This window comes from Triturus cristatus, chromosome 3_2, assembly GCF_964204655.1.
Source record: "Triturus cristatus chromosome 3_2, aTriCri1.1, whole genome shotgun sequence".
NCBI classification, from domain to species: domain Eukaryota; kingdom Metazoa; phylum Chordata; class Amphibia; order Caudata; family Salamandridae; genus Triturus; species Triturus cristatus.
Window position 1 is genome coordinate 661,561,458 of NC_140584.1, and position 20,228 is coordinate 661,581,685.

Consider the following 20,228-nt stretch of genomic DNA (forward strand, 5'->3'; position numbering starts at 1 on the left):
ACATTGGAAATTACCAATTTTTTCCCCATGCAGTTTGCAAATGTAATCAAGAGTGCAAAAAGGAAGATACTTTGCAAAATGCCTTCTCAATCAAATGATAGTATGGTTAACTACAAATTCAGAGGTGTACAACAAACCACTGTTCCTAAACTCAGTATCTTGTGTACATTTAAGAAATACATAGGTTTCCTTTATACCTATTTTTCATTCCTTACAGCTTACAATATGAATTGCTGTATTCAAAACTGGGAAGTGGAGATTTTGAAAAAATTTTGGGGAATGTGCATTCCCCATTTAACTTACATTAAAGCAAAGGAAATTTCAGGTGGCTAATAAGAGGCCATTTTTGGTTTAGCCCCTTCAGTGCCACGCCCTTTCCCCGCCCTGTGCCGGGCGTTACATTAGCGGGCGGGGTTCATGACGAGATAGTCTCGTCATGGGCACAGCGCAACCGTGCTCCATGACGAGACTATCTCGTCATGGGCACTGAAGAGGTTAAAACATTATGAGTCTCCCACCTGAATCCCATCTATTGGCATGAATATAGTCAGTAGACAATGAAAAAATCTGGTATGTTGCAGCTAAGTTGTTGGCTTTGGGTATTTATTGTGTGTTTTTGAAGAACCTACAAACCCTTTATGTCCCAATAACCCCAAGAATCTTTCGGATTTAACGATATATTGCTTTTGTAAATCAACCGTGACAAAAAATTCCATAAGAAAATCTTGCCACAGACAGTTGTTTTTCCTACACATGTTCATTGTGAAAACCTTGAGGGATTCACTAAAATGACCCCTGGCTGAATTCAGAATTTATACTACTTTTCAAAAATGTATAGCTTTCCTGGATCACCCATGGGTTCCCATGTGTCCATCACAAACTGCAAGTACATTCAAACCACAAAAATTAGGGAAAAATGGACTATGTTTAAGAAACCTGCAAAAATGGTGATAAAAAATGCTTTTTTAATACGGCTCCAGTTGTTCCTGAAAGTTGGGGAGATTGGGATACTTATAGCAAACCTTTTGTTGAGTGACTTTAGGGGAAAAACATACGATTTTTTGCGCTTCACTTTTTCCCATTTTTCTCCCCAAAATAACCCCTAGTGTTAGCTTTCATCCTCCGAAGTTTCGGTATAAACTAGTGTCCCTAGAACAAAGGGAGTGGGTGGGTACTCTTACTACAATGATCCTGTTAGCAACCGATTACAACATGGCCGACATACTGGTAAAGTCTGTGGGAGTTCCTTCCGTATTTCAGTTTCTTGTTTCTGAGCTGCGCGTGATTTGCTTGCACGCTCCCTGGGACTCAGCCGGTGCCGCGCCTCCCTCCCATTGGTCACGTGTTCGCTGTGTTTTGTTAGGGATTTTGGTGGTTGGGCAGAGTTCTCCAAACGTTGCTCTCTCTGCACCGTAGGTCCGCAACTCCTTCAGATACAGAGTTATCATCGGTACTTAATCTGTTGCGGAATCTTTGCCCGAGAGGACAGAAGTCAGCCCGCGACTTTACCCAAGTCCCAACTGAAGAGAAGTCAGTGACCGTTTAACCCCTGAAAGTTGCCAGTTTCCCCTCGAAGTCGTTGTCGAACGGAAGGATGGCTGTGGCTACATGGGGGCTCAGCTTGTTACTTCTGGCACTAGGGGGCGCCCTGGCGCAGTCCGGTACAGGTAAGATCGTCGGCATACTTTTAGACGTTAAAAGGTGTAGTGTTTGGGCGGAAATAAATGTAGGGTTGCGGTTAAGCAGGTGTTTTGGGGGAATGCTTTGATGAGTGTATATTTCAGGGGTCTCGTTCCAGTAGTAAAGTTAGTTGAAAATTAACTTTTGGGGGAATCTGAAGGAGCTACATTTTAAGGTGTATTTTGAGAGTGCACAGTCTGTTATGATGAGACCCAGGGTCTTATGTCTCAGTGGTGCATTTAACCTAGGGTGCAAGTCAGAGGTGCCCACTATATCCTAGTTGGCTATTATTACTCAACCGTAGGTTTGCATTAGAGTCTAATAGGCCCCTTTTACTTGGACGCGACGTGTTGCTTGTATCTGATTTAGGATATTCCATAGAATGTGACAATCGTGGCGGATCTGGTGTTAACATTGTTAAATATTTCAGGAGTTACTGGCGGTTAAATTGTAGAAACATGATTTCTGATATTTAGTGCTGCAAATCTCCCACAGCAGCAAATGCCAACTGGAAACCGTTCCGTAAATTAGGTAGATATGCGCGTTTGCTGTCCTACCTCCTTTCTATTTCAAGCAATAATTGTGTAATAAATAGTTGAAATATTGATTTGTGACAGGAGGAACACCCTGAAGAAAATGTGACTCTAGTATGTAATGCATTATGCATTGCGATAGGAATGGGGACATCACAGAAGTCCGCACATACTACTTTATCATTTGAATACACAAACACACACCCACTAAGCAATCTGTATCCTGTGCGCTACTCATTCCCCACACGCCAACTTTCTACTCACCTTTCACCGATCTTGAATTAAGTCTCCTTCCATGACGTACACCACAATGAACACAAACCAACTCCCGATACGGGTACGCAGTCTAACACTACAATGGAAAATATAGGAGACGAACAAACTAATTCAAAATCCAAACTATTTGAAGTAATTGAAGATACCCAAAAACAATAACCAAAGAAAGCCACCCAAATACAAGCTACCACAGCGACAAATCCTTCCAGCCTAAAAGGAAAACCCTGAACTTTAACACCAACACAAGTGCTGTTCCTCAGCTCGCAACTATTTCACTCATACCACTTCTTGTGCTTACGATATAACCATCAAAACCTCTGCTTTCTTGGTTTCGGGAGGGGACTTAATTCCCTAGTTGAGATGATCATTAGAGTTGTTTTATTTGTTATGTAGAGTATGGGTCCTACAAACATACAAATGTAAACTGCATTTGCACTGTTATAATAGACAAATATTACGCTCACGTGATGGTGAGACTCAGGGGCGTAGCTAGAGCTTGTGGCGCCCGGGGCTAACCCTCAGATTGCCGCCCCTGGGGGGGGGGGGGGGGGAGTTGCTGGGGAAAAAGGACGGCAAGCACTTGAAAGAGGACCGAGAGACACGTAGTATCGCCGCTAATAGTTACCTCGATCATGCAAGTTACATGCACATACATGACACGGTCCAAGGCTACACAGTTGAATACACTGGTGACTGGCAGTGACTGGCAGTACAAAAGAGAACACACAGACTGCATGATCTATCTGGGGACTCAGAAAAACCGCATGTGACATCCATCAGAGAGCTGCGTGAACAATTACCTGGTAATCCCCTTCACACAATGCAAACATGCACATACATGACACTGTTCAGGGATCCACCATCTACAGCTGACATTAAATGACCATTCATCATGGTCCCCCCATTAAAGCAGTGCACTTTGTGATCTGCATGGTACATGTTCTTTGCAGCAGGCATATTAACCCTCTGTGCTACCTTTCCAGGAGTCAACCCTTCCACTAGACAAAACTCGGATCTCTCTCTAGGAAGAACATTAATCACCGAAGTTATCATGACATTTTTATTGTTTCTGAAAATTGCTGGAGGCCAGGAAGGTGGCAGCAAGTTTTTTTTAAACCATAATATACTTGCAAACACTACGCACCCACCCGAAATAGGTACCCAGTGAGGTCACACCGTTCGCACCGCCCTAACCTGCTCAAGGTTCATGTGACCTCAGTGACAGAGTCACAGTGACTGGATCACTGTTGCTCTAGGGTGTGCTGCTTCGTAGGCCTGCCCGCAAGACTGGAGATGAACTTCAGTATGGATTGTGGTGGACAGGCCTTCAAGGTTAACTCACAATTGACACCACTAGGGTACACCTGCTGTGCTAAGACATCAAGCCTTCTAAGGTCTAGTGGGGCCTTCTAAGGTCTAGCATGGGAATATGCTCCCTCAGTAGAGTGGTCTGGTGGACTGGTCATGAAGGCTGAACTCAGTTCCCCAGTTCCAAATTCGACAGCTCTGGCCATAGTGCCACATCCTCTCCCCCACTGAACACCATACTGCCCCACTGAGAGAAACTCGCACTGCCTTCAGCTACAACCTAATTGTGCCCGCTATAAACACTTGGATGTGGCTCAATTCAAATTATGCACTTGATAAGAGTAATACGCTGCCTACAAAAAAAAGTAAAAGCAACCACTCATAGGGAATGCAAGATTAAGTAAAGCATGTGAAATGTAAGCAGAAACAACATGGTTACCTTAACGATCTCTCACTCACTATTCAGAAATCAGTGAGTGGTTTTACCTGAAAAGTTAAGGACATGACTGCAGGGCCCTGAAGGGAACCGTTTCAATGTCCATTGCTTATATCCTTAATAAACGTAAGCAGTATGGTTTAAAAGACCACATCCATTAACAGAGCCAAGGTACACATTTTGTTTTCCAATCCATCCATCAACCAGGTATTGCAGTACCTCCTGGAATGGTGCACTTCCCCCACCTGGGGACAACAATGCTGTTCAAAGAAAGACGAGAAAACAAAAGTAGCGCTTCACTGCAAAGTCTGTAAAGTGAGGTTGATGAGTTTGGATGTGAATAAAACCAATCTGGCCACTTTGCAATCACTCTGTCTTGCTTTATTTAGTTATGTATTTATTTTTCATATTTAAAACCTTCTATTTCTGTCCATCCCGCTGCACTTCTTTTTTGGATCCATTTCGCAGGGAAGCAACTAAATGAAAGAAGGAAAGAGGTTGTGAACCGTTTGTTCAAGTTATGGTTTTCAGTAAGTGAGGAGCAAGACAGAAAGAGAGGGAATAATAGGAAGATGGGGTGTGGGGGGACAGCTGCCAGCACAAAAAAGAAGAGGACATTGCCCGAGTCCTATTCCTTCTCTGCCCGTCCCCGAACGACCACGAAAGCAAGCCGAGCCTTATCTAAATGCCTTTGTCCGCCCCCAAAATGGTGCCGCCTGGGCCGGACTGCACCCCCCCCCCCCCAGCTACGCCACTGAAGCCAATGGGCAAAATGCCCTCTTACAATTTCATTTAAAAATCTCCCACTCCCCTCTTTGAAAACGTTGGCATGTATGCAGTGTTTAATTAGAGCCGATGGTGGTCGGTATGGGCCACGTTTTAAGAACTAGCACTTATTTTTCAGACATTGTGCGAGAGGTAGGGAGGGTAAAACACACACACACTGTAAGCAAAAAGGAAGAGAAAGATGGGAAACCTGTAATTGATGTTTTGACTGATCATAAACTAACTCAAAGGTTTATTATGCCTGCTGCAAAGAACTTATGTCATGCAGATCACAAAGTGCATATAATGTAAATAGGTCAGTGAGTTACTGCTATTAAAAGAGACATCCTTTCGTTACTTGAAGTTTATAAGTTAAAATCCTAAAATAGAGCAGTGAATTATTAATTGTCATCGAAGAACTGCATGCACACTGCAAAGTATAGGTTAGAGCATAGGTTAATGTTGCAAAAAGGATTCATTTGGGTTGAATCAATTCTTATTATTAAAGAGAACCCCTAACTTTGGTGTTCCGTTTTCAGTTTGCACTTCCCCAGACCAAGCACTTTTTAACTATATGTCACTCATACACCTTGTAGACCTCTGGCTTATGTAACATTTCCTATATGCTGATTAACACACGTATGATTGATTGTCCCTATGCAATGTGTGTGATGCAAAGTGCTCAGACACCCTACACATGCATGAGTGGCACTATATAACTAATTAAATGCGTCTGAAAAAGATTGGTTATCGAGACTTGAGGGGCTCTGTTAAAAGGTGGTGGGGAGGAAATCCTTAGTGGAGGTGGAAATCACCTTCACCATGGATGGGGGAGACACCAACAAACATTGTCACATATGGTGCCACAAGCACTAAACCGGCCCTGGACACAGATCACACCTTCCCACATGGGTTTGAGCAATGCGAGATCATATCGGCCTCAGCAGTGAAATCGGTGCCCTCTGATTCAGTTCATGTAATCCTCACACACTCAAGGCAGGCGGTTACCCCGAGCCAGGATTAGATTAGGATAACAAATCGGCCAGGGCCCCACCAAAAAAGTGGCCCACATTTACGTATTGCCTTTTCGCAAAACAGTGCTTCAGCTAAGTGTTGTCAAAAGAAAGAGGGCGGGTGGGGGGCATGTTTTATTAACTTTACTTGGATAAAAAAAAATGCATAGTTTAGTTCACACTGCTGAGCGCCATACATCATTGCAAGTGAGACCACACTTCTGCTCAGGCCCCCTGCCCACCTCAATCAGCATACGTTAATGGGCCGGCCCAGCAGGAGAAAGGGAGGACTATCACCGCCCATCTGCCTCTTACCTCACTCGTGACTCGCTCCAGGGTCTCTATGGCAGGCAGGGGCGAGGTTGGTTCGAACTTCTTTAGCCGCCAGACCTGTCTCCAGAGCCATCAAATTACCCAGGTATCAGCACTGACTGCCCCAGGCCAGAATGAGCGCGAGAGCGCGTAGCGTGAAGCGCGTGATGCATCACTGCTACGTCGTTCTCATTGCGAGGGCAGGGCTGAAAAAAAAATTCATGTATTTTTTTAATGTTTCCGACGGCGGTCATTAGTAGCGAGGAGGCTGGTCAGTGCTAAGTGCGCTCAGCGCACACTTTCAAACTGGGCCGCGCCCGCGGCACTGGTGCCCGGTTGCGGCCGCGGCAGCCGTTATAATTTATTTGGGGACACAGTGTACCCAAATAAATTATAAAGCCGCCGCGGCCGCAACGGGCGACCAGTGCCGCGCGGTCACCCCCAAAATTGTGCCGCCTGGGGCGGACCGCCCCCCTCGCCCCCCCCTAGCTACGCCAGTGGTGAGACTGTCTGTGAACAGGATGTGATATGTGGACACCACTGATTGTATACTGCTTATAAGATCTCTAATTGTATGTGCATGTCCTTTGTGTCTGATACAGTGGAAGCGGTTTTAAAACAAAAACTAGTAAAAAAAAAAAAAAAAAACAACCTACTTTCTACCATCAAATCCATCTTCATTAAACATCCACAACATTCTGCCTTGGCACCTCCATTAAAGTCTATCTATGTCCACGTTGTCTCCATCATATAGTGTAGCACAAACCACCTTATAATCAAAAGAAAATGGATATTTTTTCCAATCCGAGTTCTCTGCCTTCAAAGAGTTAATGCTGGACTTCCTCCACTTTCATGGATCAGACTATTTTACCATACCGCTGCCATCTTCTGAGGACTTCTAAAGAAATTTAAATCCAGTACTTGTATAGCGCACGTATCACCCCCGAAGGGGTATATCGGCGCTGGGGGCCGTTGGGAAGGTTAAGCGAGCTATTGCCCAGAGTTGCAAGGTGCTGGGCAAGACCCCTGCTGCCAGAGCCAGGGATCGAACCGTGATGTCCAGCGTCAGTTGCCCTGGCCGCAGCGCCACACCTCTTCCACACTTAACACCTATCCGTTGTCCCTAAATCCCCTTTTAGCTCCTAATCCCTCTTATTGGTTTCATGAAGATCTTTATTTCACTTGTTACCTAATATTTCAGCATTCCGTCCATCATTTGTTTGCGTAGCACTCTTCACCCTAAGTGTGATGGATATGCTCAGACGTGGGTCCCTTGCTCACTGTGCCACTGGATTCAAGCTAAGCTGGCTGATGAAGGGTTATACCCAGAAACCGGTCCCAGGATGCTTGTTTCCTGTCCAAGGAGGATCTGGCTTGGCAGTTTGGTCTGGACTGTTGCCATAAGGCACAGGGTCAAGACTGATTTGCATATGACTTGGTCTAAACTGGGGTGGCATGGTGAGCAAAAGAACAATGTATTAAACCCAGATCTCTTGACTGGGAGTGAATGTATGATTTATTAAGCATTCCGTCCATCATTTGTTTGCGTGACAATTCATTAACCACATAATTTTTCGTCTTTCCACTTTTCACCGAAAATCACCAAGGAAGCAACTAAATTGCAGGTTTATGAGTACATAATTTTTTCAAAAGACGATTGACAGTCACTGAATGTGGAATTATTAGGCTAGTGAAGTTGCATGTAACTGTTTCCTCCCAACACAAATTAGGTTTCAAACTAGCTACATTGATTTGTTCATAATTTGGCTTAATTTCTCAAATGTCTTTTAGCCTTTGTATGATATAATGCAGCCCCCCCCCCATGCCAGTTTAAAAATCACACATTTCTCAGCCGTAAGTTGCACTCCACTTCAGAAAACCTAGATAGACATAAGGTGTTTTAGCATGTAATGCGTTGCCCCTTAGCAATGCTAAAATAGTGCAGGAACCTATTCTTGAGTTGGAACTGGGTTCTTGGCTGGCCACAGCAAATTGTCCTTGAGCAGTTTGTCAGCACTAAGACACTTGCAGCGGTTGATACACACAGGGTTTATGTGGAACACTTTTTAGGTCTCGCCTGGCGTGGGCTGCGCACATGTGCAGTCCCGCTGGCGAAATTGAATGATTTGGGGTATTTTCTGTAAATGGTATTAAGCCCCTCCCCTCTTTTCCATTGGCTGGCGTCACTGTTTATGCTAAACGGTGGCCAGCCATTGGAAAAGAGCTGTTAGTGACGTTTTTGTTCGGCTTTTTGAGCTGTCCCATTTTGACGGGCTCGTCTGCCTTCCTTGCGTCGTAAAAGGATTCTTATCTTTATGGGGCCATGTGTTTAAACACATGGCCCCATAAAGACAAGAGATCCTCTTTCACTTTCGGGACCGCATCGTGCTTGTTCACTGCTGCCTGAGAGGCGACCAATCCCTATTTACATAGAAGAGAATCCGCGCGCCATGCTTGCACGAGTATGCACCATGCTTGCACGAGCGTGCACAGGGTCCGTATCCACTCTGAAGGAGAATGTCAACCTGCTGTGCGTCCTTTCTCCACGCCACACTTCTGTAACATCTCCTTGTCCTATGATAGGAAAATGTCTTCATTCCACTTGATGAGCGCACCTCCTTTTCAAGAAAGAGGTATAACCCTCCCCACTCGTGCACCTCTTGTGAAAGCCACGTGTGTTTCTCCTGAACTAGTGTTCATTTTCTTTTTCATAAAAAGCTGTATTTATTATTTTTCACAATGCCCTCCGCTGACCTGGAAAAGAGGTGTATGGGTGGGACCTCGATGTGGGGTTAGTGAAGCTTGGGGTCGCTCGTTAGCCGCTTGTTCTCAGTGCACATGCGCGGGGTTGCATTGCGTGGTTTAGCCTCCAATAGGGGGGGATGTGCTGTGCGCGTTGCCTTGTTTCCGTGGCGGTGGTTCGGTACAGACCTCTTGCTGCAGACAGACATGCTCTGTAATCCACAAGCCCACAAGGATAAGAGGCTCTCGTACTGCTGTAATCACCTCAAATCTTGTTAAGTTAACTTCCTGTTAGTGCTTGTGAGTGTTTTCCATTGCAGACTTCCTGTAAGATTATGCTTGGGAGACAATTCATCCATTTGAGGTCTGAGTATATCACGGTAACTGCACGCTCCCATGCCCGCCGCAGGTAATCAGGTAAAAGTGTGCTGTGGTGTCAGGAAGGAAGTGTTTGTTGCCTTTTGTGTTGGTTTACGGCTTACTGCTTTTTCTTCTACTAAATCACGTGATCTCTTAGAGCACTTCTGGGGGTGTAGAGTGATAGGATGGAAGCTGTGACTGTGGGTCAGCTAATCACACTAACGCCTCGTCCCTAATACTGTCATCGCTGCTGGAACTGTGCTGGGAGCGGGCTAGGACTGCTCAGGCGTTGTAATGACACCTCATGCAACAAGCTTTGTGCTAAAATGTTAAACATCTAGATAAACAAGCATTGACATAGGAAATAGGTCTCGCCTTTGGGATCTTATAAGTATTTAGTTATGCAGCACAATATCCTTGGTGCAACAACATCAACTGTTGCATGGCTAAACACTTATAAGGTCCCAAAGGTGAGACCTATTGGCTATGCCAATGTTTGTTCTTCTTAAGGTTTCCGTCTGGCTGCAGATTACTCACTTAATGGACAACCAAGAATTGCTTCTGTTTGAGTTGTGTGTTTACTGGGTGCAGTCGTTCGATGTCAAGTGGAGCACCCTGGAAATTCTACCTTGCTGCTAGACCATTACCTCTTCAGGGTAATAAAAGGGAAACTTCAGAAGATGACGAGATAAATATTGGTTTGAAAATGTTTTTGCAGTTCTCGTGTTTTTTCCATACAGGATAAGTCAGAGTTTAAAACCCATCTGAGAAACCGGTTTCATTTTTATTAGCATGCTTGAATGACTTCATTGTGTAATTTTCTTACAGCTATGATCTAAATATTCAACTTTATCTTTTTAATTCGAGCCTGCCAAATGGCCTATTGCACTTACACAGGGTTACATCCCTCCCATTGTTTACCAGTGGTTAGCTTTATTATTATTATTATTCTCATTTGCTTGCTTCTAATTCAGTGGCTTTGCTTGTTTCTGTTTGTCCCTATGCTGGCGTATAGCTTCTTTGCCATCTCTCTGATTGGTTAGTCTGCTCAGTTTCAGGAAACTACTGTCTTTGTTTTTCTTAAGCACTCCATGAGAGTGTATGTGTGTTCCAACCTTCCCTTGTTCTATCCCATGTGCTTTGCCCTCCCCCAAAGCCCATTCCCCCGCACTCCGTATTTCACTCTGTGTACTCTTCTCTGTACCATGCTCTGTGTTGCTGTCACTTTCACATACTTCTCCCTCCCGCGGCCCCCTTTGCCCCACGTTCTTTTCTGCCCTGTGTTCCTCTCTCCAAGTATGTTTCTCTTCCTGGAACTTTCCCCGATAAATGTGCAAACAAAAGGTGCCAAAGGTGACACAACACCCTTGATGAATGTGTGACTACACAGGCATGTGTGTCTCTTGTAGCATGATCCCTATAAGTTCAGTGACCCAAGACAAGATTGTTGTGGGATGGGGCGATTTAGCCCTTTGCATGCTTTTCATGTTGAATGTGACGTATTCGCCTAACCCAATAGACGTTAGGTTGACTGACATTACTAGACTGTATAATTCCAGGGCATTTAGATCTTTTAGTCCTGATTAAAGCTCTTGACCCTATGGCCTTTAATACTGAAGGCTGAAACATGTCATCTTCTGAATAGTGTTGGGACCATTATCTCCACTTTTATGGTTTTTAATCATACCAGAAAGACCAAAAGTAAAGAGATAACTAGGTGTTATTGTAAAGTCCACAGCAGGAAATTACTAAGTGCTCCCTGGAATATGGGTGAGCCCATCCTAGTTTTTATGGACCAGGATGAGACCAGATGATGAAGCATGACACCAATAGGGTGTGTGAGGCTCTACATATTAAACAGTCTAGATTGTGGATTTGTGAGTGGATTAGCCTAGAACTCTATAAAAATAGGGTTCTTTTTGGTATTTACTTATTGATAGAGGAAGTATCTTATGACTTTTTCCTCACTTCCCCTAGATAGCATTTGATTGACCTTCTGGTCTCTCTTGGCTGTTATATGTGATGGGTAATCAAAGGATACATATACTGGTGGCACATAGATAGGAATTCTGACATTTTGAAATTTGGCTTCAGCGTCAATCTCGCAATAGAGTAAATCAATAGAATGCAGTATTAAAGACGCATTTAGAAGTAATTCTTTGGAGAGCATTGTACGCCATCTCGTTAAGGAATGCCTGAAGAGATTACATCTCCTTCCGTGAAATTGCAAGTGAAGACAATGAGATTGACTCTGCAGCTCATTTTAATTAAACGTACACGTGTTACTGTGAAGCAAAAAGACATGCTGTCTAGACACTATAAAAGGCACATCATAATATCACAGGTTTGTTGGTGGAGCGTAATTGACCCCTATGCGGTGTCTTGTCTCTATTGAGTGTTTTTTGCTCTCCCAACTCAGTGGTACTCTTTTTTTCATCGGCCTCAGGAGGATAAAAAGGCTGAGTGGTCCCACCGGTATTCGAGATTTATTTGCTTTGTCAATATTATTATATATTTTTAATGTATAGCCATGTCCCACAGCTGCATGGTTGCTGTTCAGCTTGGCTGAAAGTTACAAACAAGCATTGGCATAGCCAATAGGTCTCGCCTTTGGGACCTTATAAGTGTTTAGCTATGCAACAGTTGCATAACTAAATACTTATAAGGTCCCAAAAGCGAGACCTATTGGCTATGCAAAGCGGCCGTGCAGCCGCGAAAGTGATCGCGATCACGATCAAACATCAAAGCGGCCGTGAAAGTAATCGCGGTAAAGCACGGCGCGCGCACATGCACTGTAGCACTAGGCTCGCCTGGTAGCACTTTTTGGAGCCTTCTCAATAAGTCTCGCCAGACCAGCGCATGCGCTGGATCAGACGAGACCTAAAAACGGGGAAAAAAACTGTTACACTGCCTTTGTCATAGTTTTTTTAGGTCTCGGCTGAGCCAGCGCATGTGCTGCTCTGCGAGACGTTTAGTAGGGGGGTTAACAAAGTGCTACCCACATTTTTGTGCTTGCTACAAGCTTGAGTGCACGATGGCGTGCACGCGCACAGCTGCTCCCCGCATTCCCCCCTCCCTTCTCGCCCAGTCATCTGCCTTTCCTGCTCCAGCCTTCAGCACCATCTCCGCCCCTCCCCCCGCTGCTGCGCGCGCATCCCTAGCGTGCTTTAGCGCGTCATCGCACTCACTTTCGCTTTCGGAGTGATCGCGATGACTTTCACTTTTACGGCCACGCGGCGTTACTTTTACTGCCGCACGACCAATGCTTGTTTGCACTCTTGCACTATTTCCTCTGTTTGTTTTCTGTTGTTTTGCCCCTTCCTTCTCTCGCTTTGCCTCTCATTTTTGCTCCAATTCGCTGTAACCCTTTTGTTGCTCTCCAGCTTTTTTAGGTCTCGCCTTGCTATCACGTAAGCGATTGCAAAGCGAGACTATTGTAAAAGGGCATTTCAAAGTGCTCCCAAAAAGCGGATTGCTTTGCTAGCACGCGCACAATCACGCGCTTGGTGCCGCCATGCACTCCGCTTTTTGGGAGCACTTCAAAGGGTTCGCTCCCCCGCCTGGAATGCGCTCCCCCGCCCCCTAGCGCGCGCCACGCTCCGCCGGGCTTGTTTTAATTAACTTCACACTATTATTCAGCGTGGCGCCCATTTCCTAAGCGCCGTGCTTTCAACTTTAAAGCTCCATCTCCCCGTAGGCTGCACTCCTTCCCACCACCAAACACAGGCTGCCTATGGAACTCTCCTCCCACCCCTGCTGCCAGGTTAAGGAGTTCATCGGTCGCCCGGCGTAGACTCTTCCGCTGTGTTTTGCTTGCAGCTTGGACGCTTTGCATTTCTCCGTAGGGTGCCCTCCCACCACTTCGCACCTCCCACCACTTCGCACTTCCCTCCCACCTGCCCCGCTCAGCCAGGCTCAGCCTCTCCCGGGATCACCTCTTGCTGCAAGAGCCATGGTGATCAGCTGCTGAGCTGATACTATCTGCAGGACGTCTTGTTAGGTCTCGCTGAGACAGCGCAAGCTGTCTCTTTGAGACATTTTGTAAGTGGGCTTTCAAAAGTGCTACCCACATGATTTGGCAGGCCTAAAGCTTGAGTGCACGATGGTGTGCACGTGCACAGCTGCTGCTCGCACTCCCTCCTCCCTTCTTCGCCTCCCTTTTCGTCAGCTTCAGGCTCCTTTGATGCTGGCATTCCCCCCTCCCTTCTTGCCCAGCCCTTGTCACTTCGGCTTGTTATTTGCACGGTCGTGTCACTTTCACGGCCAATGAATGCTTGTTTTCATTTGCTCCCGGCCCCATGCATGCAGAGTCATCGGGTAGTTCACTGACGAAGTGCGCTTTCATGACACTAAGCATATGGCTTCAGAGGATTCTTTTCAAAGGGGTCGTCCGGGCTTTTAGGAGACAATTGCTCCCAACATAAAAACTTTGCAAAGCATGTCAAGAGCATTAATATACCAGTAACTTCCCATTCTACAGTCATTCATCTATTATTTGATGTATTTTACCTACTTAGTTAATTGGTTCAGGAGGAAAAATATGAAAACGTCACCAGGAAAGGAAAAATAGGCACAGAGAATTATATTAAGTAATTCTCTCTGTCTATTTTTCCTTCCCTGGTGACGTTTTCATATGTTTTGCCTGAGCCAATTAACTGTCATAGTAAAACATATTCATGACCGAAAACCCTGTCACGTTGAATGAATCACGTCTCCCTCATCTCCCCTCTCTATGGTCCTTCTGTCTCCCTCGACCCCTCCCTTTCTACCATTCTCGCTCTTCTCCTGTTTCTCCATCAATGTTTCTTTAATCTCTTAACATTCCTGCCCCTCATCTTCCCTCCCTCCCAGATGTGTATCCCCTTCCCATATCTCTTACTGTTGCACCCACGTCTCACTCAGCCCTTCTCTTTGTCCTCATCCTTCTTGTCTCGCACACCCTGCATTTTGTTATGCCCACTCTCTCCTTTATCCCACCCATCATTTCCCATTACCACCTGGCGCACCTGTCTTCATCTCCTTCTATTCCTCCATCATATCTCCCTCACTGTCTCACCCTGTTAAATTCCTTTGCACTGCTTCTCTGCAGTTACTACCCTGTGTGACAGACTCCGCAGTAGTAGGGTACTTCGTGCTCTCTCTCTCCCTGACACAGGTGTAAGAGGGCCCATGCCACTACCTGTGCAGGGTTGAAATAAGGGCCAAAAGTAAAGAGTACCAAGTCACGGCATCAGTTTACAGAGAAAGCAAAAAAAACGAGAAAATTCCAAAACAAGCATTTGCAATGCAAAAAATGCAAAAGGTCTTGCATTTGCTTGGACCTGCAGGGCATGTCTCTCTGCATTACCAGCCTGCTTAGGGCACAAGCATTTGCAATGAAATAGGTCTCGAATTTATGCGAGTTTGAGCTATTGGCAATGTAAATGACAATGCCTTTTATTTATATTTAGTTTTTTAAAACATAAACAAAAGGCATTGTCATTTACAATGCCAATAGCTTAAACTCGCGTAAATGCGAGACCTATTGCATTGCAAATGCTTGTTTTTGGGATGCGTTTGTGTCTATTTCTTTCCAACAAACTCCGGCTTGTTGACAGGAAGTTGAATGACTCGAGTTAACGAAAGAAACTAAATAAATGCTTCCTTCACAAAAGAGGAGATCTGCGTTGTCTAATTGCGAGGTATTTTTTTTTCAGCTGTGCTCCACATCAGCGTCAGACCGGAAAAAAATGTTTACCAGTAAATCCGTTTTTTTGCTTCCTCGTTTTTTTCGTCGTGGGTGCCTTGCTCCTCTAGCAGGCACCGTGACAAATGCCAACCAATGTTGGCAGACAACTATCAATCGCATTGGTGCATGCCACTATATCGCTGTCGAAATATCGAGTTACAAAAACACTGCCTCCACAATGTTGGCTACCACTATATCGGCAACTTGCGTGTACATACTAAGTATAGATTTAAAATTCAAAAACTTCACATCTACTTACTTTGGCGATATAATAGTGGTGGGTACTGTAAATGCGGTATTTGTGATGCAATATAGACGCCTTGCTACTCACTGCACTGTTTCATGACACTGGTTATAACCACAGCGTCTGGAAAACGTAAAAAGTTGGCAAAGGAAATGCCACAGGACCTCAAATTCTGGCAACTACATAGGGACAAATTCTGAAACTTTACAAATAGAAAGCGAGACTTACACAAAGACGGAGGAAGATTGAGGGCGCCAGACTTTAATTACCTTAACGCGAGCCGCCATTTTGCGTCCATTGCCATCTTCGTATTTAACAATCCTCTCAGAAATTAAATGTTGGACTTAAAGAGACTACATTCATGTGTGGGAATTGGGTGTACTATGTGCTGCTATTCCATCTCCCACAACACACGTCATCGGCACAATTTGGATTCCACGAGCATGCACTAGCACAGCACAGTGCCCTTCTTTAGTACCTGCCATCGGTAAGAATGGGCCTTCCGAACACTCTAGAAGCATTAATCTGGAAGGAGATTCAGGCTAACAGTCAAACAAATTGCTGGGCAAAGGCAAGTGAGGCTTTAGAAGAACTGGCCTCGCAACATCTGTGGGAAACACACTTAACGCATCACACTTCTAAACTCTCAGTAAACAAACAAAGAAGGCTATTATCCTGGGCACAAGATAAGGAACGATTTCACAAGCGCAGACACTCGTGACTATGCATCAACACATTCAAATCGCCGACACAGAGGTATCTCTTCAAAAGAGAGGGAGAGGCGTGGTGCAGTGGTCAGAGTGGTGGACTCCGGACGGCAGAGCCTGTGGTTCGATCCCGGCGCCAGCGGCCTCACTTCCTGCATCCCCTCTTACAACAATTAACTTTCATTATAACTCACACCCCATATGCTCGTTCCCTCCCACCCTTCCTTTGATGTCCGCTTTTCTTGTTGTTTACAAACCACACCACACTGCTGCACGCCGCACACTGCTGCGCACACTGCTGCATTACACACTGCTGCACGCCTCACGCTGCTGCACGCCTCACGCTGCTGCACGCCTCACGCTGCTGCACGCCTCACGCTGCTGCACGCCTCACGCTGCTGCACGCCTCACGCTGCTGCACGCCACACGCTGCTGCACGCCACACGCTGCTGCACGCCACACACTGCTGCACGCAGCACACTACCGCACGCCGCACACTGCTGCATTACACACTGCTGCACGCCTCACACTGCTGCACGCCTCACACTGCTGCACGCCTCACACTGCTGCACGCCTCACACTGCTGCACGCTGCACACTGCTACATGAAACACTGCTGCACACCTCACACTGCTGCACGCCACACACTGCTGCACGCCACACTGCTGCACGCCTCACGCTGCTGCAAGCCTCACGCTGCTGCACGCCACACGCTGCTGCACGCCTCACGCTGCTGCACGCCTCACGCTGCTGCACGCTGCTGCACGCCTCACGCTGCTGCATGCCGCTGCATGCCACACACTGCTGCATGCCGCTGCATGCCACACACTGCTGCATGCCGCTGCATGCCACACACTGCTGCATGCCGCTGCATGCCACACACTGCTGCATGCCGCTGCACGCCACACACTGCTGCACGCCACACACTGCTGCACGCCGCACACTGCTGCACGCCGCACACTGCTGCACGCCGCACACTGCTGCACGCCGCACACTGCTGCACGCCGCACACTGCTGCACGCCGCACACTGCTGCACGCCGCACACTGCTGCACGCCGCACACTGCTGCACGCCGCACACTGCTGCACGCCGCACACTGCTGCACGCCGCACACTGCTGCACACTGCTGCACACTGCTGCATTACTCACTGCTCACTGCTGCACGCCGCACACTGCTGCACGCCGCTCACTGCTGCACGCCGCTCACTGCTGCACGCCGCTCACTGCTGCACGCCGCACACTGCTGCACGCTGCACACTGCTGCACTCCACACACTGCTTTTATGCGAGTTTATGCTACTGGCATTGTAAATGACAATGCCTTTTATTTGTTTTAAAACCAAAACATAAATAAAAGGCATTGTAATTTTACAATGCCAATAGCTCAAACTTTTATAAATGCGAGACCTATTGCATTGCAAATGCTTGTTTTGTTTCTGCTTCCGCATATTCTCTCATTTGTTTCTCACTTTTACCTCTTTTAGTTATGCATCCTGTTTCCTCGTGTTTCCTCTTTCACTCACACTCTTGCTTGCCTCAGTCTTGTTTTGCCTGTTCCCCCATTCCACTATTTTTTTTGTTTCCCTCACATTCTCCTACATCCAATTCCCGCCTCCCGTAACTGCCTGATTCTCCTGCCCCCAAACCTCAAGCTGACCAGTCCCGGCCACCGTATCTCCTCCCTCATCCTCCAGATCTTTATGGTGGCTGCACCACAGACACCTAGATAGCGTGCCAAACCCTCCCACTCAGCAGATGCGCGCCTCTCCCTCAAAGCAGACGCCTCTCCCCTCACTGTGCCAGGGCCTCCTCCACCCGTATGTTTGGAGCCTTGACCTGCTCCCCCTGCCTCTTCTCCTGCAGCTCGCCCGCATTTCGCCTAAGCGCACTAACACTGCATGGAACCTTGCCCTCTCACAACCCACCCCAGTCCCATCTCCCTCAGCCGCTCGCTCCTCATCATGAGGCTATCACGTGCCATGCTCCAGTGATGTGTAAAAGAACATTTATTAGGACAGGAATGCAAGCATTTAAACCGCTTCAATGTTTATCATAACATCAAAACTTCTTAAACATGATCCCTTTTTCCACCCCAGCATTCACGCGCCATCTTGCTTCACTCATTCTTTTCACTTTTCTCCCAATAACCTCCTTCGATTCCCAGACTCTTTCTCACTTTTTTCTCAATCATCCTCCAATGAAGCCGCCTTTGCCTGTGCTTCCTACCCCCCCCCCCCCCCCCCCAAAGGGGTGGATGCGCCCACATCTGACTCTCCACCCCTCCAACTTCCACCACCCAGAACAAGCATTGGCAAAGCCAATAGGCCTTGCCTTTGGGACCTTATAAGTATTTAGTTATGCAGCACAATATCCTTGGTGCCACAACACCAACTGTTGCATGGCTAAACACTTATAAGGTCCCAAAAGCAAGACCTATTGGCTATGCCAGTGCTTGTTTGTGTTTACTTTCAGCCACGCTGTATAACTTATGTTCATCATGGCTAAAACAATTGAGAATGTCAATAAGTCTTGATAGGCGAGACATTTTGTCTTTGCTTGATTGTGGTTCTGTTTAGAAAATTATGGTTTAAGAGGTCACAGGATAAATGATTCCAAAGTCTTCATCCTTTTACTTGGATGCTGTGTGTTATACTAGGATTCCCATAGTATACTTATTAGTTCTAGATAATTGTGCATTTATTAACGTTGGAGGAGTATTTAGCGACTCACTGAGCAGACGACACAAAGCTTCCGCAACGTGGGACCTTCGATTCAAATTTTTGGGACGAAGACGTTCGACACTTAAAACCCAGTGCTTTGCCGGTCAAGTGTATTTAATTTTCCTATCAATTGCTTGCAGTGGGCTTGGGAATGGAAACGTTCACCTCTGTCCGACTTTAAACAAAAACAAAAAAATAAATCCTAATCTTGTGCACTTTATTATTTTGAAATTGCACAAAAATGTGCTTAAAGCACGAAAATAATTTCTGTCCACTGTGTCAGGTTATTGGGCTGTCGAGCAAATACAATTTCTGTAGCTTGTTTGATAAATCGTAGGTCCAAGTGGTGCGCAAGGAAGATGATGGAAAACCTGGTACAAATATTGCCTGATTTCCCATAACCATTAGAGTCGTTGCTGTGCTTCCACAGTTCAGTGATCCACATTTACCGTGCTATATTTTTAAGTTGCCTGTTTGAAAATGTCCTCGTCCAAAGAAATGTAACGTGTTTTTCTGCACTGGCATGCCAAAAATGTTGATCCAGACGAACCAGTTTCTTTCTTTCAGGCGGTGGTAAAATGAAAGACAGCATTAAAGGAATTATTACACTGATTGCATATATAGTTTCACCTTGAACATTCCAGGATTTCTAGCATGTATCCAAGAGAACGGCTGAATTTGGAAAGAGCAAAGAATTCTATTGTGAAGTGCTTTTTGGTCCAAAATTGACTGATTTTACAACGTTCATAGTATTGAAGCAGGCCTCACGGTAGAGCGCGTTGGAGGTGAAGGGGCATTGTTTAACAGAGCAGTGACACAGCGAAATAATGGAAGTACATGCTGAACAGATCGAAATAAACAACTGCACTGATTTCTATATGGCCACATTTATTGATATTATGTAATCTCTAGGAACATGTCTTAGAAAACAAATATACTGCAGAAAATAACTTTTGGGAAATACAGTAGCTAATTAAAATCCCTACAGCGAATACAAAGTACTAAACACTACACATTACAACGAAAAATTAGGTACTTGTAGAACTAATTAGTCCCAAACAGGGCTGCTTTGCGGAGGCTCGGAATTATTATCAGCAAGTATTTCATTTAATACAAAGTGTAATAAATGAACAGAACAAGCACTCAATCAAAGGTAGTGAGACCAAAACAGATTGAGACTACACCAGGACAGGCCTGGGCGCTGTAATATTAAGAAAGCCATGGTTAAGTCCAAGACCATGTGTTAAAAACCTTGAAAGTGTACTAGTCAGTCCTTATCTGCCAAAACCTCACCTCTTCTTATTATATACATTTATTGCACATTAGTTAAGTGCTTCAGGCATTTAAATGTCATAATTTGCCACCATGAGCGAAAGGTAGCAATACATTTTTATGAAACATTGTAG

General features: G+C 45.8%; 1 protein-coding gene across 1 annotated transcript in view; it reads left to right on the forward strand.

Annotated features, from left to right (window-relative positions):
- The first annotated feature begins 1,281 nt into the window (after positions 1-1,281).
- The window catches only part of PTTG1IP (PTTG1 interacting protein), a 232,575-nt gene continuing 213,628 nt past the window's right edge, over positions 1,282-20,228 (forward strand). Inside the window, exon 1 of the mRNA XM_085648636.1 lies at positions 1,282-1,667. Within this exon, the coding sequence (XP_085504762.1) occupies positions 1,595-1,667 (73 nt within the window). The 5' untranslated portion in view covers positions 1,282-1,594. The remainder of the gene's footprint in view (positions 1,668-20,228) is intronic.